The sequence below is a fragment of the Rissa tridactyla genome, chromosome 5 (assembly GCF_028500815.1).
Source record: "Rissa tridactyla isolate bRisTri1 chromosome 5, bRisTri1.patW.cur.20221130, whole genome shotgun sequence".
In the NCBI taxonomy this organism is placed as follows: Eukaryota; Metazoa; Chordata; class Aves; order Charadriiformes; family Laridae; genus Rissa; species Rissa tridactyla.
The window spans coordinates 31,178,806-31,204,134 of NC_071470.1; the positions used below are offsets into that span (position 1 = coordinate 31,178,806).

General features: G+C 42.9%; 1 protein-coding gene across 1 annotated transcript in view; it reads right to left on the reverse strand.

The window, feature by feature from the left end:
- Positions 1–20,536, reverse strand: part of MSANTD1 (Myb/SANT DNA binding domain containing 1) — a 35,860-nt gene extending 15,324 nt beyond the window's left edge. The window contains 3 exon segments of the mRNA XM_054203390.1: positions 6,192–6,456; positions 20,273–20,470; positions 20,473–20,536. Of these exon segments, the coding sequence (XP_054059365.1) occupies positions 6,192–6,456; positions 20,273–20,470; positions 20,473–20,536 (527 nt within the window).
- Between the last annotated feature and the right edge of the window lie 4,793 nt (positions 20,537–25,329).

Genomic DNA, 25,329 nt, shown 5'->3' on the forward strand with positions numbered 1-25,329 from the left:
TTGGCTTAAAAGCAGCACCAGCAGCAACCATCTACCTGTATGGAGTCTGGCTCATACATAAAGAAAAAAGGATGAAACAGACGGAAAGATGAGAAGATAAGGGGGGAAGGGAGTGTCAGTCCTTTGGAAAAGAAGCAGAAACGCTGCAGGTGGAGGTAAACAGGGAGAACACTCACTGGAACAGTGGTGATGGTTTAGCTTTCTGGTAAAAACAAACCAAATAGCTAACTTGGTAATATTAATATCAAGTTTCAGGACTCACTGATTTTTAAATATTTTTTTATACAACTGCCAGAAGTCCAGAGAACCTAGCAAGACAGCTGAGAGATTTTGCCTGCATCGAGGTAAGCATAACCCTGGCAGAACTGAAGTCTAAAGCAAAGATGAATTTACTATTCTAAGTCAGTTATTACTGTAACTCATCCCAGCAGCTCTTAGTTGCATCCAAAATGTAAAGTTGGATTATTTTTTTTATTATTATTGTTTTGTTTCTCTGTGGGTTTGGTTTGTTTGTTTTAATGAAAAATGAAGAAGTCAAAAAGAAACAGGACAATAGCAAGGCTGGGATGCAATAGTCCAGAAATGAGAGAGGAAGATGAGCCAAACATTCAGCACTTTGACATTGGGCAACTCACTGCCTGAGTGAGCAAGCCAAGGCAGAAAAATTAGGTAAAAAGCAGGGGTAAGTGAGAAAGCCAGCAGAGCTTGCAAAATAAATTCACACTGAGTTTATCTAGAGCTGTTGCTGTTTCATGAGGCTCTATTAAAATCCAGCTGAGAGCAGAGGCGACTGAGAACGCTCTCCAAAAGCTCGGGGATCAAAGTCAAGTTTCCAGTGGACAAATATCTGGAAAACATTGTCAGCTCAGTTAATCTGAAAGGTGGTGGCTTGTCTCATTGCAGAGAAGTGAATAAATTAATGGGCTTTGAGATCCTACTGCCAAAACACTCCACTGAATGGACTGAGACACCAGTTGAGTAATTTGTGCTGCCGTTGACCTTTCTTCAGTCTTTATTCTGTGCCTATTAATCCACCTTCTAAAATAAAATTATTACAATATTATGTTCTAGAGAGTTTTTTAAAATCATCATTTAGTCAGTAAAAAACAAGCAGTCTGTAACTTGCCTTTTTTTATTTTTTACATTTTTTTCTCAAAACACTATTGCTTTTTTATTATTATTACAGTATTTGATATTACTACTTGCCTTAAGGAATGGATACGAGATCCATCTCCTGGGGTTTCTGAGAAAAGCTTTCAAAATAAATAATAAATAGCAACTGTTCATGAACCAATCAATGGTGAGGAAAAGAAAGATGTATAAAAGTACAGTACTAAGTTGTGCATCTGCTATAAATTATTGAAATTAAAGAGAAAGCTAGTAAAATATTGAAATTTAACTTTCTGCAGTAATTTGGCTGCACTTATATTTTATCATTTGCTGTAGCAGAGGTCAAATATTCCCGTTGCTTAATGTCATAGAGTATAGCAACGGATTACACAAGCAACAATGTTTAATTGCTATCATGTACACATGAAAATAAAAAATTAGACTAATCTTTCATTCAAATCATGAGATTGATTCAAATTTACCAATCATTAACATTAATTGACTGCGATTCAAATCAAAAAGCAACAGCTGCATCCTGTTTCCTAGGCTTTGGGGAGGGTGATGTTTTTGAAAATAATAAATTTGCATTCACACAGTTCTTATTTTGAAACATCAGAAGGAATCAGTCAAAACTGTGGACCAGTGTGCAAGCTTTACAAACCCTCCTAGCTTCTTATAAGCCAGTGTGTATTATGCCAGTGGAAATATTATATCAACAGATACAGTTACACATTAAGACCAGCATCTTAGTGGTGACGGGACACTGCTTTCTTTTAGAAGCACTAATTATAGGTTTATATGTGCTGAATGCCCCAAGTAGCCTACACAATAGAAAGAATTCAGCACGTATTCCAAGTGATGCTAAAGTGCAAGAGCTGGCATGCTAATCTCAGCAAAACTTTTGATGGCCAGCACATCAGAAAGCTTAACTTGGAATTCCAGCAGGCTTGACTCAGCCCTTCCTCCTTCCAAGATGGATAAGTAGGGAGGTTCACGCAGCTCACCGCACAGGTGTCTTCAAAACTGAACATTAAAAACCTGGTGGCTGATCTAGCCACAGCAGATATTTCAGATTCTACTGCCATTTCTAAAAGCAGAATTTTACTCAAATGCACCTGCGAAAAAATTTTCCTTACACCTACGGTGCTGTGCAGAATTTTCCACCCAGCCAATTTCCACCGCGGACGAAACGGTCCTTTAACATACTGAGACACCAGTAAGAATTACTTCAGGTCATGGTACCGTTTTCCCTGAATAATTTCCTCCACATGCACTTGGACTACAGTAACGCAGAGGAATACAGGAACCGCTCCCAGATCAGCCCATCGTCCCACTGCCTCACTTCTGACAAAGGTCAGTGCTAAATACTTCAAGAATTATTTTGATGGACACGTTTTGGGGGGGACATTCACCCATAAAGACGCTTGCTTGCTTTTCCATCAACAGCTAGTAATATCCTGAAACCCGCTGTCTTTCATAACTCTAATTTGAAAACAAACAATGTCTGTATTTTTATTTAATAAATCTAATCTTTAGTAAAAATAATAATAATAAAACAACCTACTGCTCTCTTGGTGTCAATGATTTTCAGTGGTAATGAGTTCCACATGCTTATCATGCAGTGTAATACAAATTTATATGACTTTAACTAGCTTTATGTTTCTTGCCTTGCAATTCCAATAAATAACTTCTTGTATTACGGCAAAAGAAATATCTGCTTTATATTCTGCAAAATAGTACCATATATTTTTATGCACCTCTAGAACTCCTTTATATTTCTTTGCCTTCTTTCTAAGCAACTCACAAACTTTTCCATTTCTTTTAATTAAGAAAGCTTTCCACATCTCAGCCTAATTGTGTTTTCTAATCATCTTCTCATTCTCTTGTCGCCTCATTGAAATATAGGGCAGTCAGAAATAAACACAAGAATTCAAGGAGGAAATAATGACATAAAATAGATTTCTATAATGGCATTTTAACATCTGAATAAGGTTTTTACCTCGGATGTGGAGGAACGGGATATGATCACCCTAAAGTCGCTTTCGTGATGGATGCTCACGTGCACTGAACTACACCTCAACTAACTTTATCTGGCAGCAGAAAATTCCATGGAGGATCTAAACATCCCCAGAAGCAGGGTGAATACGGGGGCTGTGAGCCCAATACTGCGCTCCGTGCCACCGTAAGCACACACACAGTTGCATTAACTGCGGCAAATGCAATAATTACTGGCTAAGAAATGCTCCTCCGCTACCTATGTATACGTTTGTTTGACTTTGACTCCTTCTGCACGATGAGTAATGGCTTTCACTGAGCAAAATAAGCAGAACAATATTTGCAGGACTGCATCTTAAAACGCCGTGGGATCCTCAGACTGGAAAGCACCGTTATAAATGTGTTCACTGCTTTCTATTCCATATTCTTTAATGTTTCAAGTCTTTAATATCTGTTTCAAGAGTTGTCCCAAGATAAGACGTGCCACTTTTAACACCGAACTTGGTTAAAAGGATTAGTAGAAATATTCAAGTACTGCTTTTTCTTTCGTAGGCAAAAGTATATGTATACACACGTATACATATGTATAGCAATTTGTAGGACAGAAAATTTATTTTCCTTCAGGAAATTGTGGCACATCTCTGAATAATACAATTATCTGATTAAATATTCCAATCCAGTTAATTTCTGACTATCAAAGTCAGGCTACAGACCATAGCATCTTTGCTACGCTGTGAACAGTTGCCTAAAAAAGTAAAGGGTCATGAAGCAATGGGAAGAAATAACCACTTGGGTGCAGAACACCCCCCTCACTCCTGCTGCTGGTGCTGCACTCTCCATGCCACGCTAACTAACCCTACGTAATCATTACAAAATATTATCTCAAAAGAGAGCGTTTTCCCACTCTCGGGATCTTCTTTTTCAGTTTATGCCACCGTGCAGTGATGATGCCCAGAAATACAGCGAGGTAAAGCATCTTCCTCAAGTATCCTCCAGGCACCAAGACCTGGATTAAAACTCAGCTGCCTCACAGCAAAGCCAGCAGTCGGTGGCATCTCACATCATTTTCAGTTTCATCGCAACGTTTCCCATCCTCACACACCAACAAAAAGTGCCCAGAAAACCCGAGACTGTAAGTCAGGCATAGCTTTTGTTTGTCCCTGCTCTCCCTACCACCTCGCCTTGAAAGCAAAGCGCACAGCCGTGCCTTGGGTAGGAACAAACAAGAAGAAAGATGCATTTCATATTCAAGAGTACAAAAATGAAACAGCACCGTGACGGTGCAAGGCAGTTTTCTAACTCCCCTAGATTAGCATCTTAATCAATAAGCAGGGAGCTGCAACGCACTGCAAAACAGAAAAGCAGCATGACAACACGCAACAGAAGCAATCTTAGAAGTTCACAGAAACATAAGAAGAATTTTTTAAAAAAGCACTGTGTTCCCCCCCCCCCCCCCTCTTCACGTACATGAGTGATTTTATTTCTTCCCTTCCCCCACCGCAACTTTAAAGTAAAAACACTAATTAGAAAAACTGAGACGGTCTGATTGACGACAACACTGAAAATTTAGAACAAAGGCTGACAGAAATAACCTATTCCACTTGGCAATTACGGCACTTAAATATCGTGCAGTGTTGCTAGACACCTGTAAAATCTCGGTGCCACAAGACGTGTGCCTCAGCAGGGAGGACTGCAGATTTAGCAGACTAAGCAAAGGCCTGGTAGCCAACAACTCCCGACTTCTAAATCTGCATCCGAGTAGGGAACTGCTGGGTGATGCTGGGCAAAAATAAATCGTACTTCCAGCTTTCTCATTTACCGACTGGGTGAAGAAAATTGTAAGGATTATAGCAGGGTTAGTACAGTATTTTGGAGACGTTAGCTTTTGCTTCAAAACATCAGGTTTAATATTATGGGAAATGATGTTAAAGATTATGCTTGTGGATCATACAAACGCAGAAGAAGGACATTCAAAGTTAAGGGGTTTACAGGATTTTCCCTAGTTTTCTATTTGATGAGTAGTCTCTGCATTAAATACAGTGAAGGTTCCTTACAGAAAAGCGAGCAGTTTTAACATGGTTGCCTGCTGTAATAACCTTTTTTATTATTAATACAAGCTTTGAGGAGAGATTAAATAAAAGAATCACATATTTGATTTTCTTGCATTACAAGCACATAGCTAAAATCACCACTCAGGATTTCCAGTATGAGGCAGTTTGTGCCTCACAGAGATAAGAATTTAAAAAAAAAAAAAGAAAAGGAGGGGGAAAAAAAAAAGATATGCAAATATTTCTGTTAAGTTCTAATTATTTTTTTCCCCCTGCAAACAACAAACGCACAAATGCCTCGCATTTTCTAAAGCCAACTTCCCCTCCTGACTGACACTGCCTGTTCTTTATCATCCCCTTGTAGACACCTCCGCCCTCCCCCCCACTCCTCTGGAGCAGTATTGACAGTGCACATTGATTCTCTCTCTGCAGATATAATAGTTCTTTCGCTGCTGCTGCTTATAATTATAGCAATGTGTGTCACTCAGTAATAAGACATTCAATTATTCTTGGCCCCGTGAAGTGTAACCCTTCAACTCACAAGAACAAAATCTAGGAGCTTCAGCCCCCAAAAAACATTATTCTGTTTAGGGGTGGTTTGTTTTTTTTTTAAAAAAAAAAACAAAAACAAAACCAAAACTTTGCCTTGCAATCACGATTCTCACTGGCCACTTCAAACTGCAGGAGTTTCACTGCAAGGAGCCTCTGGCAGGCTAACACAATCAGTCCCCTCAGCAAAGAGAGAGAGAAAAAAAAAATAAATCTGTTTTCCCACTAAATACATTTCCATCCCTCTGCATCATAACAAGGCTAGCTAATTACAAAGAAACAAAGTTGTCCCAGAGTTTGACATGAAATGGGGGAAAAAATTAACAATGACGTAACAGCACTGGCAAGAGAGAATTTTAAAAGCGATATGAACAATCTTTAATCTTTTATCGACAGATTTCCTCTAGGAGACTTCTTTCTGAAAGGCAAAAATCACTGCGTTGCCCCTGCTAAAATCTCTTAAAATAAAAAGAATGAACTGAAGCTTACCTGTACTGGAATGTCATATTTGTAATTTTTATCTTTATTTCCTCTCCGTGGCGAATTTCTCCAGTCATTTCAAAGAGTTTGTTAGCCATTTTCTCATAAACTTTGGCATTCCTTTTAGTTTGTTTCAGCTCATCAAAAAATTCTTCCCAAACCAGCATTAAACCTCTCATTTCTGCATCAGTCCAGTTTCTGGCCCTCCTGTGTTTCTCAGTCTGAGAAGAGACAATGTAACTGGGAATTTCTGCTGCAGCCATTGCTGACTGACCTAAAAGGGTTTTAAAAGAGGACACTTAATATAGATTGAGTTTTTAGTTTAGGTTTTTTGTAGTGCAAGACATGCATATGTGGATAAAGAATTTGAATGACAACAGAACATATGAAACCTTTTTGCAACAGCTTGAAGCTTGAGTGCACAAAATGGGGCCTACATCTGACAGGCAGGAATTTAGTTAAAAGCTTTTAAACAGAGAAACGTCATTTTGATGTCACGTTTCCATAGCAACAGAGCAACTGCATAAGCTACAACAACAAAAACCTTTTAACTGAAAGCCAAAGAATCAGGACAAAGTTGACAGGCCATCAATATTAAAGCTTTTAAACACTTTAGGTTTAACAAAAAAAAGATCTATGCAGCCTTTGAGAAGCTACTTTTAAGTTTCTACTTCTTTTTTAGCTTTCCCTTACCTTTTAGGCAGACAATCTGCTAGCAGGGGGTCATGGTCGCCTGAACGAGCTTTTAAGTTGCGCCTTGACAGACTCTCTAGGAGGTTGCAAGGACTGAGGCCATGTACACAAAAAAAAAAAAAAAAAAAAAAAAGCAGCTTTTTTTTTGCAAAGATATTCTGCAAAAAAGCTTCAGCCAGCTTTATGAAAACTATACATCTCTAAGCTAATAAATGTTTAAGCAGGCAGGCTCATTAAAAAGGAGCCTGCATCTGGGTTTAAGAACATGCACAAAATAGTATTTAAGTGTTTAAAAATAGAGAGAAACGTATATACAATTTCAATGTAAAGCCACTTTTCTTTTTTTTTTTTCCCCGAGATGTTTTGCTGCTGATAAGCACACACTGCAGTCCTGTCAGTATGAATTTGCCTTTGTAGGTATGTATTACTGTATGTGTATTTTGTATTCCTAGTAATTTAGATGCTATTTATGCAGCCTGTGTTCTGCCTTAGGACTGCAGCAGAAGCATTTCACCTGCTTTATGGGGAACCTAAAAGGATTATTCAATGAGTTAAAAAAAGGCTGCGAGATGCTTAGAACTGTGAATAAATTGCTTTGCTGTAAAACAAGCATTTTGAGCCGGTTTCTGTATCGGGCTATATCCTGCCAGCAGTTATACCGGGGAAGCACCGCTTATTCATCGCATCAAATACTGTGCAACACAAGCGGTGGGCCAAATTCTGCCCCCGCTTGCGCTCGTGCAATCCGACAATAACCTTCCACAAAAGAGTGAGATGCAGGAACTGCATTAATTCAAGCAGTACAAACCAGCCGAAGAGAAAGATGCTAATTTCCTACAGTCCCGATGTAACCGTGTTATGTAAAATATAAATAAATAAACCGGGGACCTTCCTTATTATTATTTTCTGTTTCAGCATATACCAGCAATAATGACCTCACTGCAGGGCATTTCCTGAAGATTAATGACAGGCAGGGGTTAATGGCCTGAGGCTCACCCAGTCAGTCCTTAATCCCCAGGAAATGTTCTTCGCCTCAATCCTTAATGCTTAAGTATCCTATAAATTGTAAGTCTTCTCATAACCACATCCTTGATCTTAACAATAGTTTAAAAATGCACAGCTTGGTTTGCATCCTGGAGATGGCAAAGAGAGCACATAATGTTCCTAAAAGGTACACTAGTAAAATTTGTTGTATCGTTGCCTTCTTTTTATTTTATTTATTCTACTCTTTACTACAGAAGGCACAACAGCATACCACAGAATAAGGGGTGGGGGGGGTGGGGGAAATCACACAGAACTTCCACTGAGCCAACCCTGAACACATCTCTGTTAGAAATATACCTGCTGAGTCACTGGCTTCCTAAAAAAAAAAAAAAAAAGGAAGAAAGGAAGGAAGAAAGGAAAAATCCCTTAGCTTCCAAATAACTACTCTTAACTACTAATATGACAGCCTAGCAACTATTACCTTTAAAAATGTGTAAATAGCAGCATATGTTGTGATGATGATCTTGCATGGTTTGTCTCTTGGGTGGCCAGCTGGGAGACATCACATGATCAGGGGACAGATGGTGGTCAGAAGAGGATCAGCTGGTGACACGTTCATTTTATTAATTTATTGTTTTGTTTTGTTTTGAAATTCCCATCACTTAACCTTGGGCTCCATGCAGCTATGTTAATAAAACTGTACCAAACTCCGCTGTCTGGGGTGGCTGGGGATCACCAGGGCAAGTTTAAGGAAGCCATGCAGGGTCCGACAGAAAACCACCACCATCCCAGCGCTGGGTCTGACTCGGGACCGGTGCACGCTACTGCAAAGCCAAGCTTGCTTTTCAACCTTTAATCATCCATTAGAGGTTTGGTTTTGCCCTCCAGACTTTAATCCATCTAGGTTCTGAAAATGCCGATTAACACCACTGAACCATACAGCATGACACGTATACATTGTAAAGAAAAAAACTTAAAGAAACATATCATCTTTGCTTTAAAGATTATTTTTTTTTTTAATGCAGTTTCAAGCATGACAACCGGGAGAGGGTGGGAGAGAACCTGTCCAGCTGCAACAAGTTCTTTTCGCAGCCGTTCCTTCCCCTTTCCATGCCCACATGCCGACCGTAAGCACGGCTGCTCCTTGTGCTCCGCACCCTCCGCTGGGGCCATGCCCGGCCCCAAACCCGGGACCCTGCAGAAGGGGGGCGGTTGTTTCCCGGTACAATTCACATCTCTTAACTTTTCTATACGCTGTTTCCTATTAGCCTAATTGACAGGTTGATATAGTGGTATAGCATTATTTAACATCTGTTAAATAGAAGAAATGCTTTCTAATAATACCTCCTTTATTCCCCTCCCCTCAGGACCAGAAGGGAATCTAAGTTTCCAGGGCTCAGGTTTTACCCCTTCCTCTGAGAGAGTTGTTGATGTTAATTACGGAGACTCAGTGTGCCTTCTCTGCCTCGCTGAAGCACACGTGGCCAAGTGGTTGATAAAACGATTCTTTTCCTACACGGAGCTGAAAGCAAGGAAATATTTAGCCCCAAATGAAAGGACATTGTAGAGAGGTTGGTGCTGGTCTCTTCTCACAGGTAATTAGCGATAGAACAAGAGGGAATGGGTTCAAGCTGCAGCAGGGTAGGTTTAGGCTGGACATTAGGAAAAAATTCTTCACAGAAAGAGTGGTCAGACACCGGAATAGGCTGCCCAGGGAGGTGGTGGAGCCACCGTCCCTTAATGTGTTTAAGACTCGTTCAGATGTGGTGTTGGGGGATATGGTGTAGGGGAGAACTTTGTAGAGTGGAGTTGATGGTTGGACTCGATGATCCCAAGGGTCTTTTCCAACCTAAATGATTCTATGATTCTACGAAATAATCCCTTCAGTCCTCAACAGCGCCAGGGGAGGAAAAAACCCACCTCTCCAGGCTGTGCCGCTCTCTGCTGATGTTCTGCAGATCTGCCCAGTCCCCAGGAATCGCTAACTCCTTGTCCTGGCCCGTGAGTCAGGAGGAACTGCTAAGACAGGACCAGCCATCCTTTGGGTGAAGAACAGCCCTGCGGTGGTGAGAGAGCTGGACCTCCCCAGGATGAGGGCATTAGGAGGAAAAGGTCCATTAGGACTTAGCTGCTTCTCGCCCCTCTCAAGCTAGAGGCCAGACAAGATTCATCGTCTCCCTCAAGACTGGCTGGTCACCAAACCCAGAATAACTGCTGGCATGACAGTCTGTGCCTCTGCCAGACCCGAGGCACTGATGCGCCTGGCACTGACATCCCTCACATGTTCCGCTCCAATGTCTCCACTGATGGTGGAGTCCTCCAGCATTGGCTTCCTCTAGACTAAGGACCAGCCTGGCACTGAGTATCCCACAAGAAAACGAAGCTGCAACTATTCTCAATAAAATAAGGATGTTACTTCTCTTGGAAACCACTGAAATACATAATGGAGCTCCTAAGGACATCCTTTGTAGATGACTTCCCTCTATAGGAGAAAGGTGCTGTTCTCCACTCTCCTGCTCATCCCAGTCCCTCCTCTGACGGGCACTACAATGACAAGTCTAGAAGATATGAACTCTGACTTCAGTGGGCTTGAGGATCTCACTCATGCCCTTCCTTTCAATGCACGTCTGCACCTAAGAGCTGAAAGGAACATGAATTTAAGGACCCTCTCACAAATCTGTTCTTCATATCATCTGTCTAAACACCCTACCTTTTTTTGCAATCATTATATATCAGCTTGAATAATAGCTCTCACGAGTGTTCCACCTTGCATGGTGATCTCCAAAGATTACAAAACCCAAACAGGGTAGGAAGGGTTTCTAATTTGCAGATGTGGATCTAATGAAGTTTGCCTATAGATGTTTCTATCACAGAATTCAGACAACTCCATTAATCCTAACATATCTGTTGACAATACTTCAAGTGATCCATGCTAACCAACTGTGTATATAGCCTTCAGCTTTGCAAGTGTGGGCTAACGCATGCCAAACAAAACTTTCTTTAGCCAAGGTTTAGGGCAAGGGGTTTTCCCTCACATTTGCAGGGAGATAACGGCTCTAGTCAGTCAATTACCAGAGCTCAGCCCACAAACTATAAGCCATTAAAGTGTGATTGCAGAAGAGCATGTCCGATCCTGCTGATGGGGATTGTGGTAGGAGAAGTCAGGCAGCACCTTCTTGGCAAATCAGAACTTATTCCATTAGGATGCAAGGAATTTCTGGAAATGTACTTCTGTGCCTGAAATCCAAACGGGCAGCTGCCTATAGAGGTGCTGACACACAGGTTGCTGCCTCCTTGACTTTCAGAAATGGAAGGACATTAGTAGATTAGTCTTGAGACCAACTGGTCTGCTCCCAGTTTTACCACTACTGGCAGCAAACACCCTTTTAGACAGCAATTCTAAGCAGTGACACTGGGAGGAGGAGGTCTGTCCTGGAGGGCCATCAGAAGCATGCATCACCGTGCAAAGGCACAGGTCCAACTCTCTAAAACACCTGGATATTTCAGTAGGGCATCCTGTAACATCTTGGTTACATATAACAAAAAAAACCAAAGTTGCTTGCACCCTTTTGTGTTTAGGGTAAGCTGTTGAAAGCAAGGTTGTCCAAAGTCACAACTCCTCGCAGTCCTCTGGTGTGGCCCACCAGGAGCACAGCACACGTGGGCAATAACAAGTGTGGAAATTGGATAGTGGCTGCAGAGCATGTGTTCATCCTCTGGTTATTTCAGTGCAGGTACACCTTGGTAACTCTGTTTATAAGAATGTAAAACTACATACGTGTCTGTTTAAAAACAAAGCGGTTGGGTTTTGCATTGCAGTGAGATATTATATTTTAAGTTCATAAAAGCTGTCTGCACCTGCTGGGAGGCTGTCTCCTGCCCCACATTTTGACATCCACCCAGGTAAAATGCCCACTTTCTGAAGTCTTAATAAAAATGATGGTTTTAATGTCTCTGATCACTGCACACTGCAATTTGCAAAGAGGGATAAACATAATGAGAAAAGAAATACTCTTCCTCTCCTTCTGAAAAAGACACGCAGGGACAGGTGTTGACGGAGGAGAAGCTGCCTTCTTTTCATCTCCATTAAACCAATAGGTCCAGGGCAGCAAAGCCGTTGTGCTCAGGAGAGTGCTGGAAACCAGGAGCTCAGCCCTAAGGTAGGGAAGCCCCTTGCAGACAGGGGAGCTGGGCTTGGGAACTCTGATAAGGTCCTTGCATCTTTCAGTCACTCTGCTGGTCTTCCCTGGGTGATGGAATTGCATGGGTTTGTAAAGGCTCAGAAGCTTTAGAAAACCACAAGGTTCATGAGCAGAGAGCCACCAGGTCAGTGCTGTAAAATGGCACGTGAACCACAGCTCACGCTGTCCCTGTACCTGTGGGGGAAGTTTAACAGAGGAACAGTACAATGCCGTTTGTAACGGAAGCAAAAAAAAGCTACCTAAACTGCAGGAGGTCCTGTTACAAAGACAAAAAGAAAAAGTTACTCAGGCTGAGTAAGTATAGTAGGTGTCTCACGGTACTTAAAAAAAAAAAGGACAATCCCTTTCGTCAGAAGGTCTGCAACCTAACTGGGACATGCCACAAGGGAAGCAAACAGGATAGACAGGACAAGTGACAGCAATACGTTACTGAGCAAAGGCCATCATATGGTTGAATAGCTTTTATGTACATCTAAAATAAATAACACCTGCAAAGTAGTGTGACAACAGGAACAGGTGCTCAGGAGGAGGCTGGCTGAGAGGAAGGTGTCCTGGCTGACACAGGGCAGAGAAGATTTGGATACGTCAGTGCTTGGAACAAAACGAACAAAAACCCAATCATTTCCACACAAGTGCCCTGCCACGAGGTCGTCTGTGTGGCAGGTTTCCCTGATGGCAGAGCGGGGCACAGGGCAGCCCAGGAGGAGAAGGTCTGAGAAGATGCAAGTGGGCTGGAGGCAACGGGGAGAGGTTTTTGATTTCATTTTGCTAGACCACATCCTGCTCGAATTTCACCACAATCAGAACACTTCCCAAAAGCACGTTGATCTTGCTGAACTGGCAGATTCTGACCAAAAATATCTCCTTTGCCTATTTTAGTAGTAACCATGGAAGCCAGCTTTGCACAGACATCCAGTCGGAGAGAGAAGGGTGGTGAGAGAGAGCAAGGTGAACACAGACAGGCCGGGAAATGGGACTTCAGCAGTTTTTGTGGTCAGACCAGGAAGCATCAGCACAGACGGGGGAGAACTGGAATTATGTGGGGCTGTAGAAGCAGCAGCTCAGGGACTGCAGTGAACCCAAGGAATTCACTGCTTGGGGAAACCAGGTATAGACTGGTATGCTGGTAGTAATTATATTAAATATAACACCACTAAGAATGTTTTTAATTACTTTGTATTTTTTTTTAACGAAGACACAAACAGTCATGCTACAGACAATAGTCTAGCATATCGGGGTGGGAAGAAATCACTTACGTCCAGAAGTTACAAATAACCACTCCTAAAACATCTGGCACTTACAATATATGGAGGAGGCAGGATGCCAGGCAAGATGGACTTTCAGTCATACATGTTCCTAGATTTTCAGGCATACAGAGAGAGAGACAGGCCATACTCTTAAGAATTTAGTTATATAGTATAGAGAGCAAAGATATCAGTTCTACATGTGTCATATTCCCAGCTCAATTCATAGCAAAAAAAGCATTTCTGAGACTTGCTTACTCTTAAAGAAATCATTTTTAGGTCCTCAGCATATGGAACAACCCCGCAGTACACAGTATGAGACATACTCCTTTTCTGGTAAGCAAGCAACAAATCAGATCACAATGAAAATTGCTAAGTTCCCAATTAATGGTTTCCCGAATCCCACTTGAAAGAACTTATTTTGGCCCTGCTTACTTACAAGGGTTAGTCAATAAATCCTCCTGCCCATGTTTGGTTTTTAGCACATTTTAGCAAGCTACGTGCTGGAAAGTGTCTAGTTCATTAAAAACTGCTCCTAAAATGCCATGCAAATATGTCTCTTTCAGAAGTAAATTCTTCTGAGAACCTCTCCTAAGCAGTTTGCACTTTAGACGTAGACCATGATTTAATCCAGTTTGGATCTGAGCTGTACCGCAAAAGAAGAAAAATAATCCCCGTTGCGCAGAAGCCTGCCCTGTGCCTGAGCGACATTCCCACCGCTCAGCAGGGCAGGAGAAAAATGCTGTGTCACTAAAAAACAGATGACAGCAGCTGGTTTGACCGTGGCGGTGCTGCGGCTGCACACAGCATCGCTTCTGCCCCAGCAAGAATTAATGCTGCTGGTGTCAGCCCGTGCCAACAGCAGCGTAAAAGGTAGCCATATTTAAATAAACGCTTGAAGGCGGTTATCGATTCATTGATCCGTTAGTGAGAAGCCATCCCCGGGATTCAAGCAGATGAGAGCGAGCCAAGCGCAGGGAGCTTGGCACCGGCACGGGACTCCAGCTAAGCAAGTTTTTGCATCGTTGTGGTAACAAGCATTAGAGCTGCGTTGAATCCATGGGTTCTAGCTTGTCGTTCTTCCAGAAAGGAGAGCAGTTTGGGCCCTTTTCCAGCAACCTCAGAGAAACTGCAATGCAAGTCGCTGGCAATTCCCTGCCAGAAGCCCAGCCTCGCCGCTCGGAGCTTGCTACTAGCTTGGCAGCCTGCTGCATCCACCTAGCAGCTGCCTGCATCCCCACGCTGTCTTTCCCTGACTCCCTGCCAAAGCCGGCGGTGGACGCGCGGAGGCTCCAGTCCCTTCTCCGTACCCTGCCCTCCGCCCGCAGCCACACTCCAGGAGAGCCCAGCAACTAGCCCAAGGCGGCCGGGGAACGCCTCGCTCCAGCTCGTCTTGATGGGGGACAGTGGTGGAATTGGGTCCTGTTGTTCTGCAATTTAGTCAGCCACAGGTTTTGAAAATAAAAAGCGTTATAGATCAAAGATGTCTGCCAAATCGAGAAAGGCAGGAGCTTCTCCAACTCTCCTTCTGTGCTTCTGCTTGGAGACCCCGGACTACCCCCTAACTGTGGGATTTTCCCCTCGCAAGGGTTCTCTCAACTCTCCAGACCCACAGAGGAAAATTTGCAAGATTAAAAAAAAATAAAATATTTCAGTTAAAATATTTAGGGCACAGGAGATTTTCATACCAGTTCATAAAAGATTTAAATACTAAAACATAAATGGTGTTTTGGGTATTATTGCGAGGCAGCCTCAGGAATGGAAATTTGAGAAAAGTGTTGCAACCTATAAAGTTCAGACGATACTCGTAAAAGACTGCCTGATCCGAGAGCTGCCAAAAAGATAAGTAAAACCAAATTCACCAGCACTGCTGTGATGGCCAAAGAGCTTATCTGCTTAAGTGGTTGCTAATGGAAATTGAGACCATGCAAGAGGTAGCTGCCATTTCTGGGACAGACTGTCAGCGATGTCAGCCATCCCTCAGCATCTCTGTGTCCTTCCAGGGGAAACACATGTGGCTCTTAAGGGACTGAACTGGAAGTATCGCACAGCGGGTCACAGTTGTTCTTGACTTTATTCCCAAACCTGTTCTCAAAGTGTTTCAGGGGAGTTCAGTACTGCGTCGGAGCGCTACATGGAAAAGCTGCTATTCCCATTGAAAAAACACAGGGTTTCCAGTAGAAGCACAGGTTTCCATGTCATCCCACAGAGACTGTACGGCCACATGGCCTGTGAAGTCCTGCATGGTCTGTATTTCCAAATGCTTCCCCTGAAAGGATGACTTCTGCCTATGTGCAGATGATCTATGCAAGTAGCAAGCTACTGGGACACTGAGTTGCAGCTCCAAGACAAACTTAAGCATTAATTATGACGTCTCGTGCTAGGCAGGAGGATGACCCGTCTCAGCATAGAAAGGTTTATTGCGATATGCATATAACGTTGCCCCTTTAAACACAAAGTGGCTTGCCAGTATTCGGGGTCTTGTGATTCCTCCTGGTTTACTGCATGCAGTCGTCCTCCCTGGACATCCCAGGGACAGCCAGGAGGGGTCATCTCCCCCTCTCACATCCAAGCGTGCCCCTGCAGCCAGCCTTCTGCCCTGGGACGGCATGTCTCCTCTCGCTGGCTTCACCATAAGCCTCTAATGCAATTGCTTCTACGTTCCTCATTGACTCCTGGCTTTTTCCAGCTGTTTTTTCCCCTCTCCGTGGCTCTCTGCTGTTTATCAGACACAGCTCTGCCCCAACCACACTCCAGCAACCAGGGTTCAGTTTATATTCCAGCCTGAGCATGCTCCTCTGATCCGGGCATTACCTTCTATTGTTTCAGCTATCACTAAACTGAGGAGTGTGTATTTGCTTCCTTTCTTGGCTTCAGTGAAACGTTGCCAGCAAACCCATCGGCCCAGAGATCAAAGAAACATTTTCTAGCTGTTGCACACAGGAGCATTCCGGCCAGCCTGAGGAAGTCCATCTGCCTCCTGAACTAATGCACACCCACAGACCACTTCTGGATGCAAATTTTTCCACATCCAACACCAGCTGTCCAATACCACCAGTGATTTTAAAATTCTCCCCCACACTTTTCATTCAACGTGACATTCAGTGTTGTGAACGAGAGGATGTGCCCCGAATAAGTGTAGGTCTGTGCAGGGAAAAGCAGCATGACTTGTTTGCCTGTAAATACCCACCACAACGTGGGTATTCATAGAATCACAGAATATCCCAAGTTGGAAGCAACCCATAAGGATTATCGAGTCAAACTCGCTGCTCCTCGCAGCACTACCTAAAACTAAACCATATGACTAAAAGCATCGTCCAGATTCTCTTTGAACTCTGACAGGTTTGGTGCCACAGCCACTTCACTGTGGAGTCTGTTCCAGTGACCGACCACCCTCTCAGTGGAGAACCTTTTCCTAATGTCCAATCTGAACCTCCCCCGATGCTTATTTGGAGGCATGCAAAGCTAATACTACCAAAAGGAGTGAGAGCTTAACCTGCCACCATCCATTCCTCTCCTGAGTAGGTCATGCAATCAATAAGATTAAATTATGGACTAACTGGACTCAGTTAGCCTGCAGCAGATTAGCGGGCACTCAAACGACTCTCTTTTGGCAGCAAAGCTGCCTCCGGTAGGTGAGCAAAGATTATTCTGAACAGTAACAAAGCTGAAGAGCTATGGTTTTCAGTACTGCAGAGCCTACCTATTTCCAGCCAAACTCCACAGGGCTCTGGGCGTACCCAGCATAAGTAAGAAACCTAACCCAGATGTTTGAGGGGCGATTTGGACAGATAAATGTATGGAACCTAAAACCGCACAGATGCGGGAGACATCCAGCACGAAGATGCAAGTACAGACAAGCTGTCCGAAGGGAGTCTGTGGCCAACGTGAGTGGCACTAGGGAGTTCTTATTTTGTTTCATCTCTAAACATTCGATTGACAGACTTCTGCATAGCCAGAAGGAGCACTTTTGGATCCCCATATTCTAAGCAAATTTTCAATTGCTCAGAAGGTTGGGATTTTTTTGTTACATAAAACAACTTTAATGACTGCAGGACTGGAGACCTTCTAAACATAGCAACAAGGAACAACCATCTGATTGCAGAGATGCAAGACTAAACAATTTACAAAAAACCAAGCCAGTTCACAACACGGTATCTCATTCTCTTTAATGAAAGTGGCCAGTGTTTTCCATTTGCTGTGCAAACCGAAAGCAACAGTGCATTTCCCAAGGGAGGCACTCTTGTGCAACTGTTTACTGGAGGCAATCGGCCAACTCCAAAGGACTTGGGAAGTCCGTCCTCTTCTCCCCCCAGCTCACTCACCTTACTGTGAAAGGGCGTTCTAAAAACTACTTGGACTGGCTTTAGCTCCTGTTTTGCTGGGGATTCAAAAAATATAAAGCTCAACAGCCCGAGCCAAAAACCTTCGCAACCAAGGGTGCGCCAAGCGTGCCTGCTTCTTGTCAGCACCTCACTAGCCGTATAAATGAAAATATTCTTCTCTGCCAATATGCTGCAACTTTAACCCAACAGCGATGGCTTACATGCTTGAACATACAGTTTGCACTGACTCTTCCCTCACGCTGTCTTTAACACCCCGTAGCAATATCCCAGTGGCTGAAGCCACTCCAGCAGACCAAAAAACCCATCGCAGGCAGCAGTCTAGAATACTCGATCCTAATGCCATGGTTTTCTCCATTTGCAACATCTTTCCTCTCTGCACACTATGCTTCATGACAACTGGACAGGCAGATTATATTAAAGCTCACGCGTACCTTTTCAAATGATTTCTCATCAAGTCTCAGCGGGAACTAATTGAAGATTAAACTAATCATTCCTTGAGGCCTCTTACGGAGCGTTTTATCACTTTTTGTGAATACATTATGGAGAACTTCAGTGAAGTGCTGATCTGGCAGGACCACTGAACACACAAGCTGGAGTGGCTGGACAACACAACACACATCCGGGAAAGGAGGACTTGGAACATCCTCGACGAATGGGACAAGAAAAACCCTCATCCATTTCTTCTGGCTGTAAAAACCAGTCTAGCAAAACCACAATAGTAAACATTTTCCAAAATATCATCCTGCCTTTCTGAAAACAAAGGTGCAGATCTGACAAGAGCTGTTTGACATTACATGAAATATTCCTGACGAACTCTCTGATCTTCTCTGCCTCCTGAAATCTGGAGAATACCACGACACCCAGCCAAAACCCAGCTACCGTAACTCATGTTGATCCCTGCTTTAAGCTGCTTCCACAGTAACGAGATTCTTTCATCGACGGATCTGCAGCCCCATCCCTGACCTCTGATCCATACAGTGCCTCTCTGGGTATTGTACATGGCTATCAGATAATGACAACTGACATCCAGACTTCCACCAGCCTCTGGGTAAAAGCCGTAATATGATGGGTCATGGCAGAACCCCAGACAAAAAAAATAACCTGCTTTTTCTGCAGTGCCTTGCAGGGTTAAGGAGTCATTTAACCAGAGATGAAAGCTGAATGAAAGGTCCAAAAAGGTTTTGAAGCAACAGAAAACACCCTCTGGAACGTCAGAACCAGACACTTCACTCAGTAATAAAATTCATGGTCCCAAAAGCAGGATCAGATATATCCTTATTAGTGTTTGCTTTGACAGAAATACACATTTTCAGGTTTCTTCTGCTGTAAAGACAGGAGAGACTCCCGAACACTGGTCACCACAACTACTGGGAACATTTTGAGAGTATTTTATACGTCTTGTTACTGTAAATGCTTTAGAAACATTATTGTTCTCTATTCTATTCTGCCTCCCTACGTCATCTTTATCTTGCAAAAAAGAACTCCTTCAGGCAGGCATCACATGCAAGTTCCCATTTAAGTATTTTAACTATTATAGGTGGTGAGAGTTATCAGTCAAAGTTTCTGGAGTCACTCTTACTTCTAAGATGATTTAGATGCTTCCCACTACTTTCAACATGCTACAATATGGGAAAGCAAGATAAGCTTTGTTTTATATTATCAACATGATACGATTGCAGTGCACTCAGAAATCAACTCTCTCTTTCATTCCCAAATGCTCAATTCTGTATGAACCAGAGTAAAATAGTAAGTAAATCTTCTGAATAAGGTTTTCATTTACATTTGACTGTGTTAATTATTGTCAGAGAGCCAACATCTGTGCCACTACCTATTTTCTTTATACACACACACACATATATACACACACACACACAGACTTTTTATATCTAGATATATAGATATAGATATGTATACGCACATACGCATTATTTTACCTCGCTGATTTCTAACAGCAACTATTCCAACACAAGTCTTGGAAGAGGAGAGGAAGGGACAGCTTAAGGAAGACCAGGCCATCACCTCACAGCAGAGCCCAGGGCAAGCTCTCTGCGCACAGATCAACCCTCGGGAAGTGGAAGAGCAGTGTATTTTCCCTCCAAAAGTTAGGAAATGCATTGCATGTCCCTACAGACTCTGCACTATCTCTCTGAGACTGCTAAAAATCAAAAACTTGTTTGGATGCCACAAGCTGTTTTTCTGTGTGCTGTAGTTTTACATAACTATCACCAAAAAAAGAAATTATTTTGCCTTTCTTTAAGTAATATTCTCATCAGAAAATTCTCCATGTAAAAGCCTGGGGAGACAATGAGACCAGCTGCCATTCCAATACAGGATTGTAAGAAGGCACGTCTACCACAAGACACAAAAAGTTGTTGGACTCTCAAAACTGTGAAGAAATATTAAAAGGCAACAAATTCTAAAATACACCCCCCCTCCCAGTCTACCAGGTAACATCTCTGAAACAGTCCACTCACACGGCAACCTCGGAGCCAGTACACTGAGAGAAAGCAAACGGGTTCAAGGAAAAGTACTGATCAGTTAAACCCTATAAAACCCAAATCAGCAATCAGCGCAGAAAGCAGGTATTATAACATGGACTTGTCTGTCCACAAGATACAAACCTGTGGAGCGACTCCTTACAAGGGACTGAAAGAGTGACCAACTTGACCTCCTCTGGCTGAAGAGAAGGCAACACAGTGACTTCTCCATGCTCAGAAATTGCAGCTCTGAAACACTTGGCCCTGTTCGCTTGCTCTGCTTTTCAGAGGTGGAGCAGAAGAGAGGCATAGACTCAACACATACCCGCACTTCTAGAGCTTTGGAGGTTTTACGGAGTGGAAGAAAACCTTCGGTACCTGCTGTCCTAGGAACAGAAGATCCTCCATGAGCCTTGAAGTCAACACAGGAGTCCTCGCAGCAGATCACTGACCCGGAGCAGAACTTCGTGTCTGGGGAGAGAGAGTTTGGCAGAACAAGGCACTGTGCAGGGAGGGGAGCGAGGAAAAATTTCGTAGTAATTGAGGAGGAAGGTCAGCCGTGATTAGCCAAGGTTATCTTGTAAAGGTCTAGTGAGGTCGGTTTAGTTTAGTTTGCAAATTCTAGCCTTTCAAACAGCACAGACAAATATATTCCCCACGCTATATAGTCCCATCATAAATGACTTGAATCAGCCCATAAGCCTTCAACAACCTCATTCCTGTGTGCTGAAAGCTGCACATTTTAAGCCAAAAGAATACGACAAACATCCTCACCTACACATTTTACCACTGCCAGCAAAAAGTGCCTCTTTAAAAGACATCCCAGCCTTACCCAGGCCACCACCGGACGCAGTTTTTCCCGACTTTTCTGTCATCTGCCGAACTCTTCCATTAGTGAGTTAATGCTCAACGTGCTGTCCTTCAGAGGATCACAAGTCTTTTTTTAAAACATGGTGGGTCCTGAAGGTATTGTTATCTCTATTTTACACAAGGAGAAGCCAGAGATAGCAAGAGGAAAAAATTCAAAAGCTTCTAAATGACTGTGAAACTGAAGTAATTTTCAAAAGAGAATTGGACACTGCAGAGCTGAAGTCAACCTTGCACGTCCTTCAGTCACCTCTCGAAATGAAACATGCTCTCAATTCAATTAAAGCAAGGTCCTCAAAGCCACAGAGGTACCTAAAGAGTGTTGCGATGGGAAGTGGTTTCCAAGTCTAAGACTCAGAGTTAAATTAGCCATGACTTCTCCCCTTCTCCAAGAAAATAACTGATTAGGTGCCTAACAGTCCACAGGAACCCATTTTTTCACCAAAAGAAGGTATTTGGGTACCTCAAGTTTTTCTTCCTCCGTGCTGAAATCCCACCATTTTGGCCAAGATGAACCTCTTAGCACTTAAGCCCTTGAAAGCCCACTTGGGATTGGGAAGTTGTGAGCACAGCCAGCACTCCTCAACGCAGCTCTGGCATTGGTACAGGGGAGCAGCCGCTCCGACTTTCATTTAAAGACGTGGCAGGAGGAAGAGGGTGGGGTTGGGGTGGTACCAAAATAGCACCCGCTGTCAGGGCAAGGTGGTTGCAACCTCTCCCTGTGGAGAGAGGTGCTGGGTTTGGACTCTGCCTCCGGGGCCGGTTTTGATTTTTATCCAGGGATGTTTTCATGCAAAGCGTGTAGTAAGCAGCTTTGGGAATGCCGCCAGATACCTGCTCCCCACCTCCCTCCAGGGGAGGTCCCAACCGGTAGGCCACAGTCAGGCTCCCACTTGCTTCTCTCTGGCTCTGCAAATCCTTCTCCGCACCATGGCACAACTTCAATAGGAAGGGCTGAGAGGTTGCCTACAGCCTGGGAAGGGACAGGTGGATTTGAATATCCCTTGGGAGAAGGAGGACCCAAACCCAAGTTCGACCACTTCTGAGACAAGTATTATAACCATTAAGTTATTATCCGAAAACCACCACACCAGTCATTTGTATCTTAAGCAGCGAGCGCAAGGCTGTGAGCCGAGGCCTCGGCAGCAGGGGCAGGTTTGACTCCCCTGGCCGGGTTTGGAGCCTGCCGAGTGTGGGAGCCGCTGGCGGGATGCAGCGTGAGAGCTGGCACAGGGACGCAAGCGGGAAAAGGTACCCAGGAGCCGAAGCAGACATCAGTGCAGAGAACTCAAGGGACAAGTATCGGGGAGGGAACAAGGTCCTGCAAACAGGCCCTCTTGAAATCACCAGAGACACATCAGTTGCCACCAGTCAAAGTCCTAATCTATTACTTTAAGGTTAAAATGCAAACTGAATTCTCTTTTATCACCACCAAAGTGCTTTTGCCTTGAATTTTTAAGTGTTTGTTTAAGCTGAAGTCAAGAATAATCTGGACTGTTAAGCAGATCATAAAACTCTGTAGTATAGAAACTTTCTATAGTGGCCTAACTAATGTGTGCTTACCTTTCTCATCCTCAAACTAAAAGAGTTTAGCTGCAGAAATTTAACTAAAGGCGTTTCTGAAAGGAATTTTTAAAGCCTTTGTTAGACGATGTGTTTTTATCACAAACCAACACAACAAAGTAACAGCTAGCTCTACATTTCATTGTTAGAAAAGAGTATGTTTGTAATTAAAGAGCAAGTCTATACATGTGTTTTTAAATACCGTGAGCCTGATTTTCTTCAAATTCGTTGTTTCTTCCAATTCTTTAAATATGCATTTGAAAGAAGTGGAAGGACAAGTAACTCTATTTGGAAGTTGCAAGTAAGTCTCTTGAGAAAATAAGTATTTTAACATTTTAATCTCACTGAAATATACTAAACATAAAAATTGAGCTACACAGTAGAAAAGTGGGACTTTTTGACAAAACAGGAGGTATTTAGAGGTGGTATCCCTCTTATAGGGGTAGATGAGTAGGCTGAGTAAATGGAAATATCTGCAATTCATTTTAGACATTTGTCAAGATAATTTTGTAGCTAGATGTGTGCAAGAGCGGCAGAATTTGTTCAGGCCCATTTGGAAATAAAGTCTGACACAAGATTTTGATTTAGATTTCAGACTCATCTCAGTGACATAGTCATTAGTTTATCCAACAGCATTAAAAGTGAACAGCAAGTACCCCTAAACCTCCTCCCACAGAATAAGAAAATTACAGCTAGATTTCTGCATCATTCCACGCTGATGATTTTTAGACAGAATTTCCCACTCACTTTAAGAAGGTGATAATTTAAAAATCTCTGCCAAGGAATACAACCTCCTCGCTGGACCCCCACAGCTCTGCAGACCCCTGCCGGTGGAATTTGATGTCCTGTATCTAGAGCATTCAGAAAGCGCTTGGGACACTCGTGTTACGAAAAAGTGCACAGTTCTACAGCAATTAAATTCCTTGGAGTTCTTTTTTATTCTAAGAAAAAACAAGAGAGGAACCTACATTTTTAGAAGTCTGAGCATAAGGACACAGAGCTTCATCTTTTCAGCCAAGCACCTGTTGGCTATAGAAGAAATACCATATGTCTCCACTGACTTGCTACGGCCATTTTTTCAGCATTTGCAATGGTGTGGGAGCATTACAACAACTAACCTTGCTTCTATCATTTGGAGAACAATGCTGGCCAATCCTGCTTGCACTGTGACATTATTTAATTAAACATCCAAAAATTAATTCTACCACCTGCCAATACACCATGCAGTCTTACCGGTTTTAGTGTTAGAATCTAGCTCAGTTTTCAACACGCATGACAGGAGGGGAAAAGGTGGAATGAACAGGAGTAGGACAGATACCTACTGCAATGTAAGCGGAGCTGAACAAGCTTAACGCATTCAAACCGGAGACCAGACAATTCTCGGGCAGCATTTGAGAAGCACATGAAAAAGCTGTATGCCACGGTGCCAGCAGTAGTAGAGGACTGAACGTGGTGACCCCAGGGGTCCTGTCCAAGCCCGTGTTTAAGTTCTCTTGGCAGAGAAACCATTCTGTATGTAGTCTCATGATGGCAGCTTTTCTGTGTACCATTTCTACTCCTGCTGTATTCAAGACACAGTTATCACACCGTGCAACGTGAAGACACAAATCTAAATTATTTTTTTTAAGTTGTCTTATACTATTTACCTTCTTGAGCACTACGAAGGATTGAGCTGATATTTTCCAAAACTATTCAAAATTACACCAAGATACTTCTCCTGAATGGTTACATCTCTGTGGATGCATAGGTACGGTTCTTTTCCCTTATGCATTACTTTGCAGTTGTTTAGGCTGGGGGAGAAAACGGAGAAGAATATTCACAGCCAGTTTAAATTTTGACTACTGTGAAAGTTTCTTATATGTAAAGTTTGTCATCTCTCCTTTTCTCCTAAAACATTAGTAGATAATTTAACAGTAGAGATACCAATAGAGATTCCTGTAGCCCCGTGATTTTCCTGCAACACGAGAACTGACGATTCAGTTCCCACCCTCTGTGTTACTACCATTAACTAATTGGAGCCATAACCAGTTCAAAACTACAGCAGCGCTTTCCCTTTTATTTCTCTACAATTTAGGGGGCCTGATGACAATTAGCAAGGGACCTTGCAAGTCCAGCTATACCTTATCATTTGAATCATCTCTACCCATGGGCTGCCGGGCTTCAAAGCACATATTTGTCACAGCTTCCTTCTACAAAATCCATTTTGACATCTACCCAATATACCATATTGACTCTACGAATTCGAGTCTTCATTTTAGTTTCTGTAAATTTGCCCAAGGAAGGCTAGATTTACCAGTGTACATAGCCCTTTAAACATCAATTAGATTTCCCACCTTCTCTTGACACAGCAATCATTTAATTCATATCAAACAAAACCATTAATTCAACACCTCCACATTTGGGACTCTTGGGTGGCTACCATGGCTACCGCCTATTTTTATCAACAGTATTATGCATTTTATCCAATTGTTCTAAACCTGTTCTGCTGACACTTCAATTTAAAACAGCTCTTTACACTCTTTCGGATACCAAAATGCTCCAGAAGAGAAAGCTCCCTGAGATCCTTTATAATGAACAGCAAAGCAAAGATTTATTTAGCCTTTCTGCAACAGCCTCATGTACTTTGAGTGTTCTCATTGCACTGCAATCGCCTATCAGTCGCCTGCTGATGGACAGGCTTCCTACTCTTCCTGTGTTTGAAGGGGTTTTCTCATTGTTTCTGTGAGTTTAGCAAGTTGTTCCTCAAAATTGATTTTACCTGCCTTGTTTAA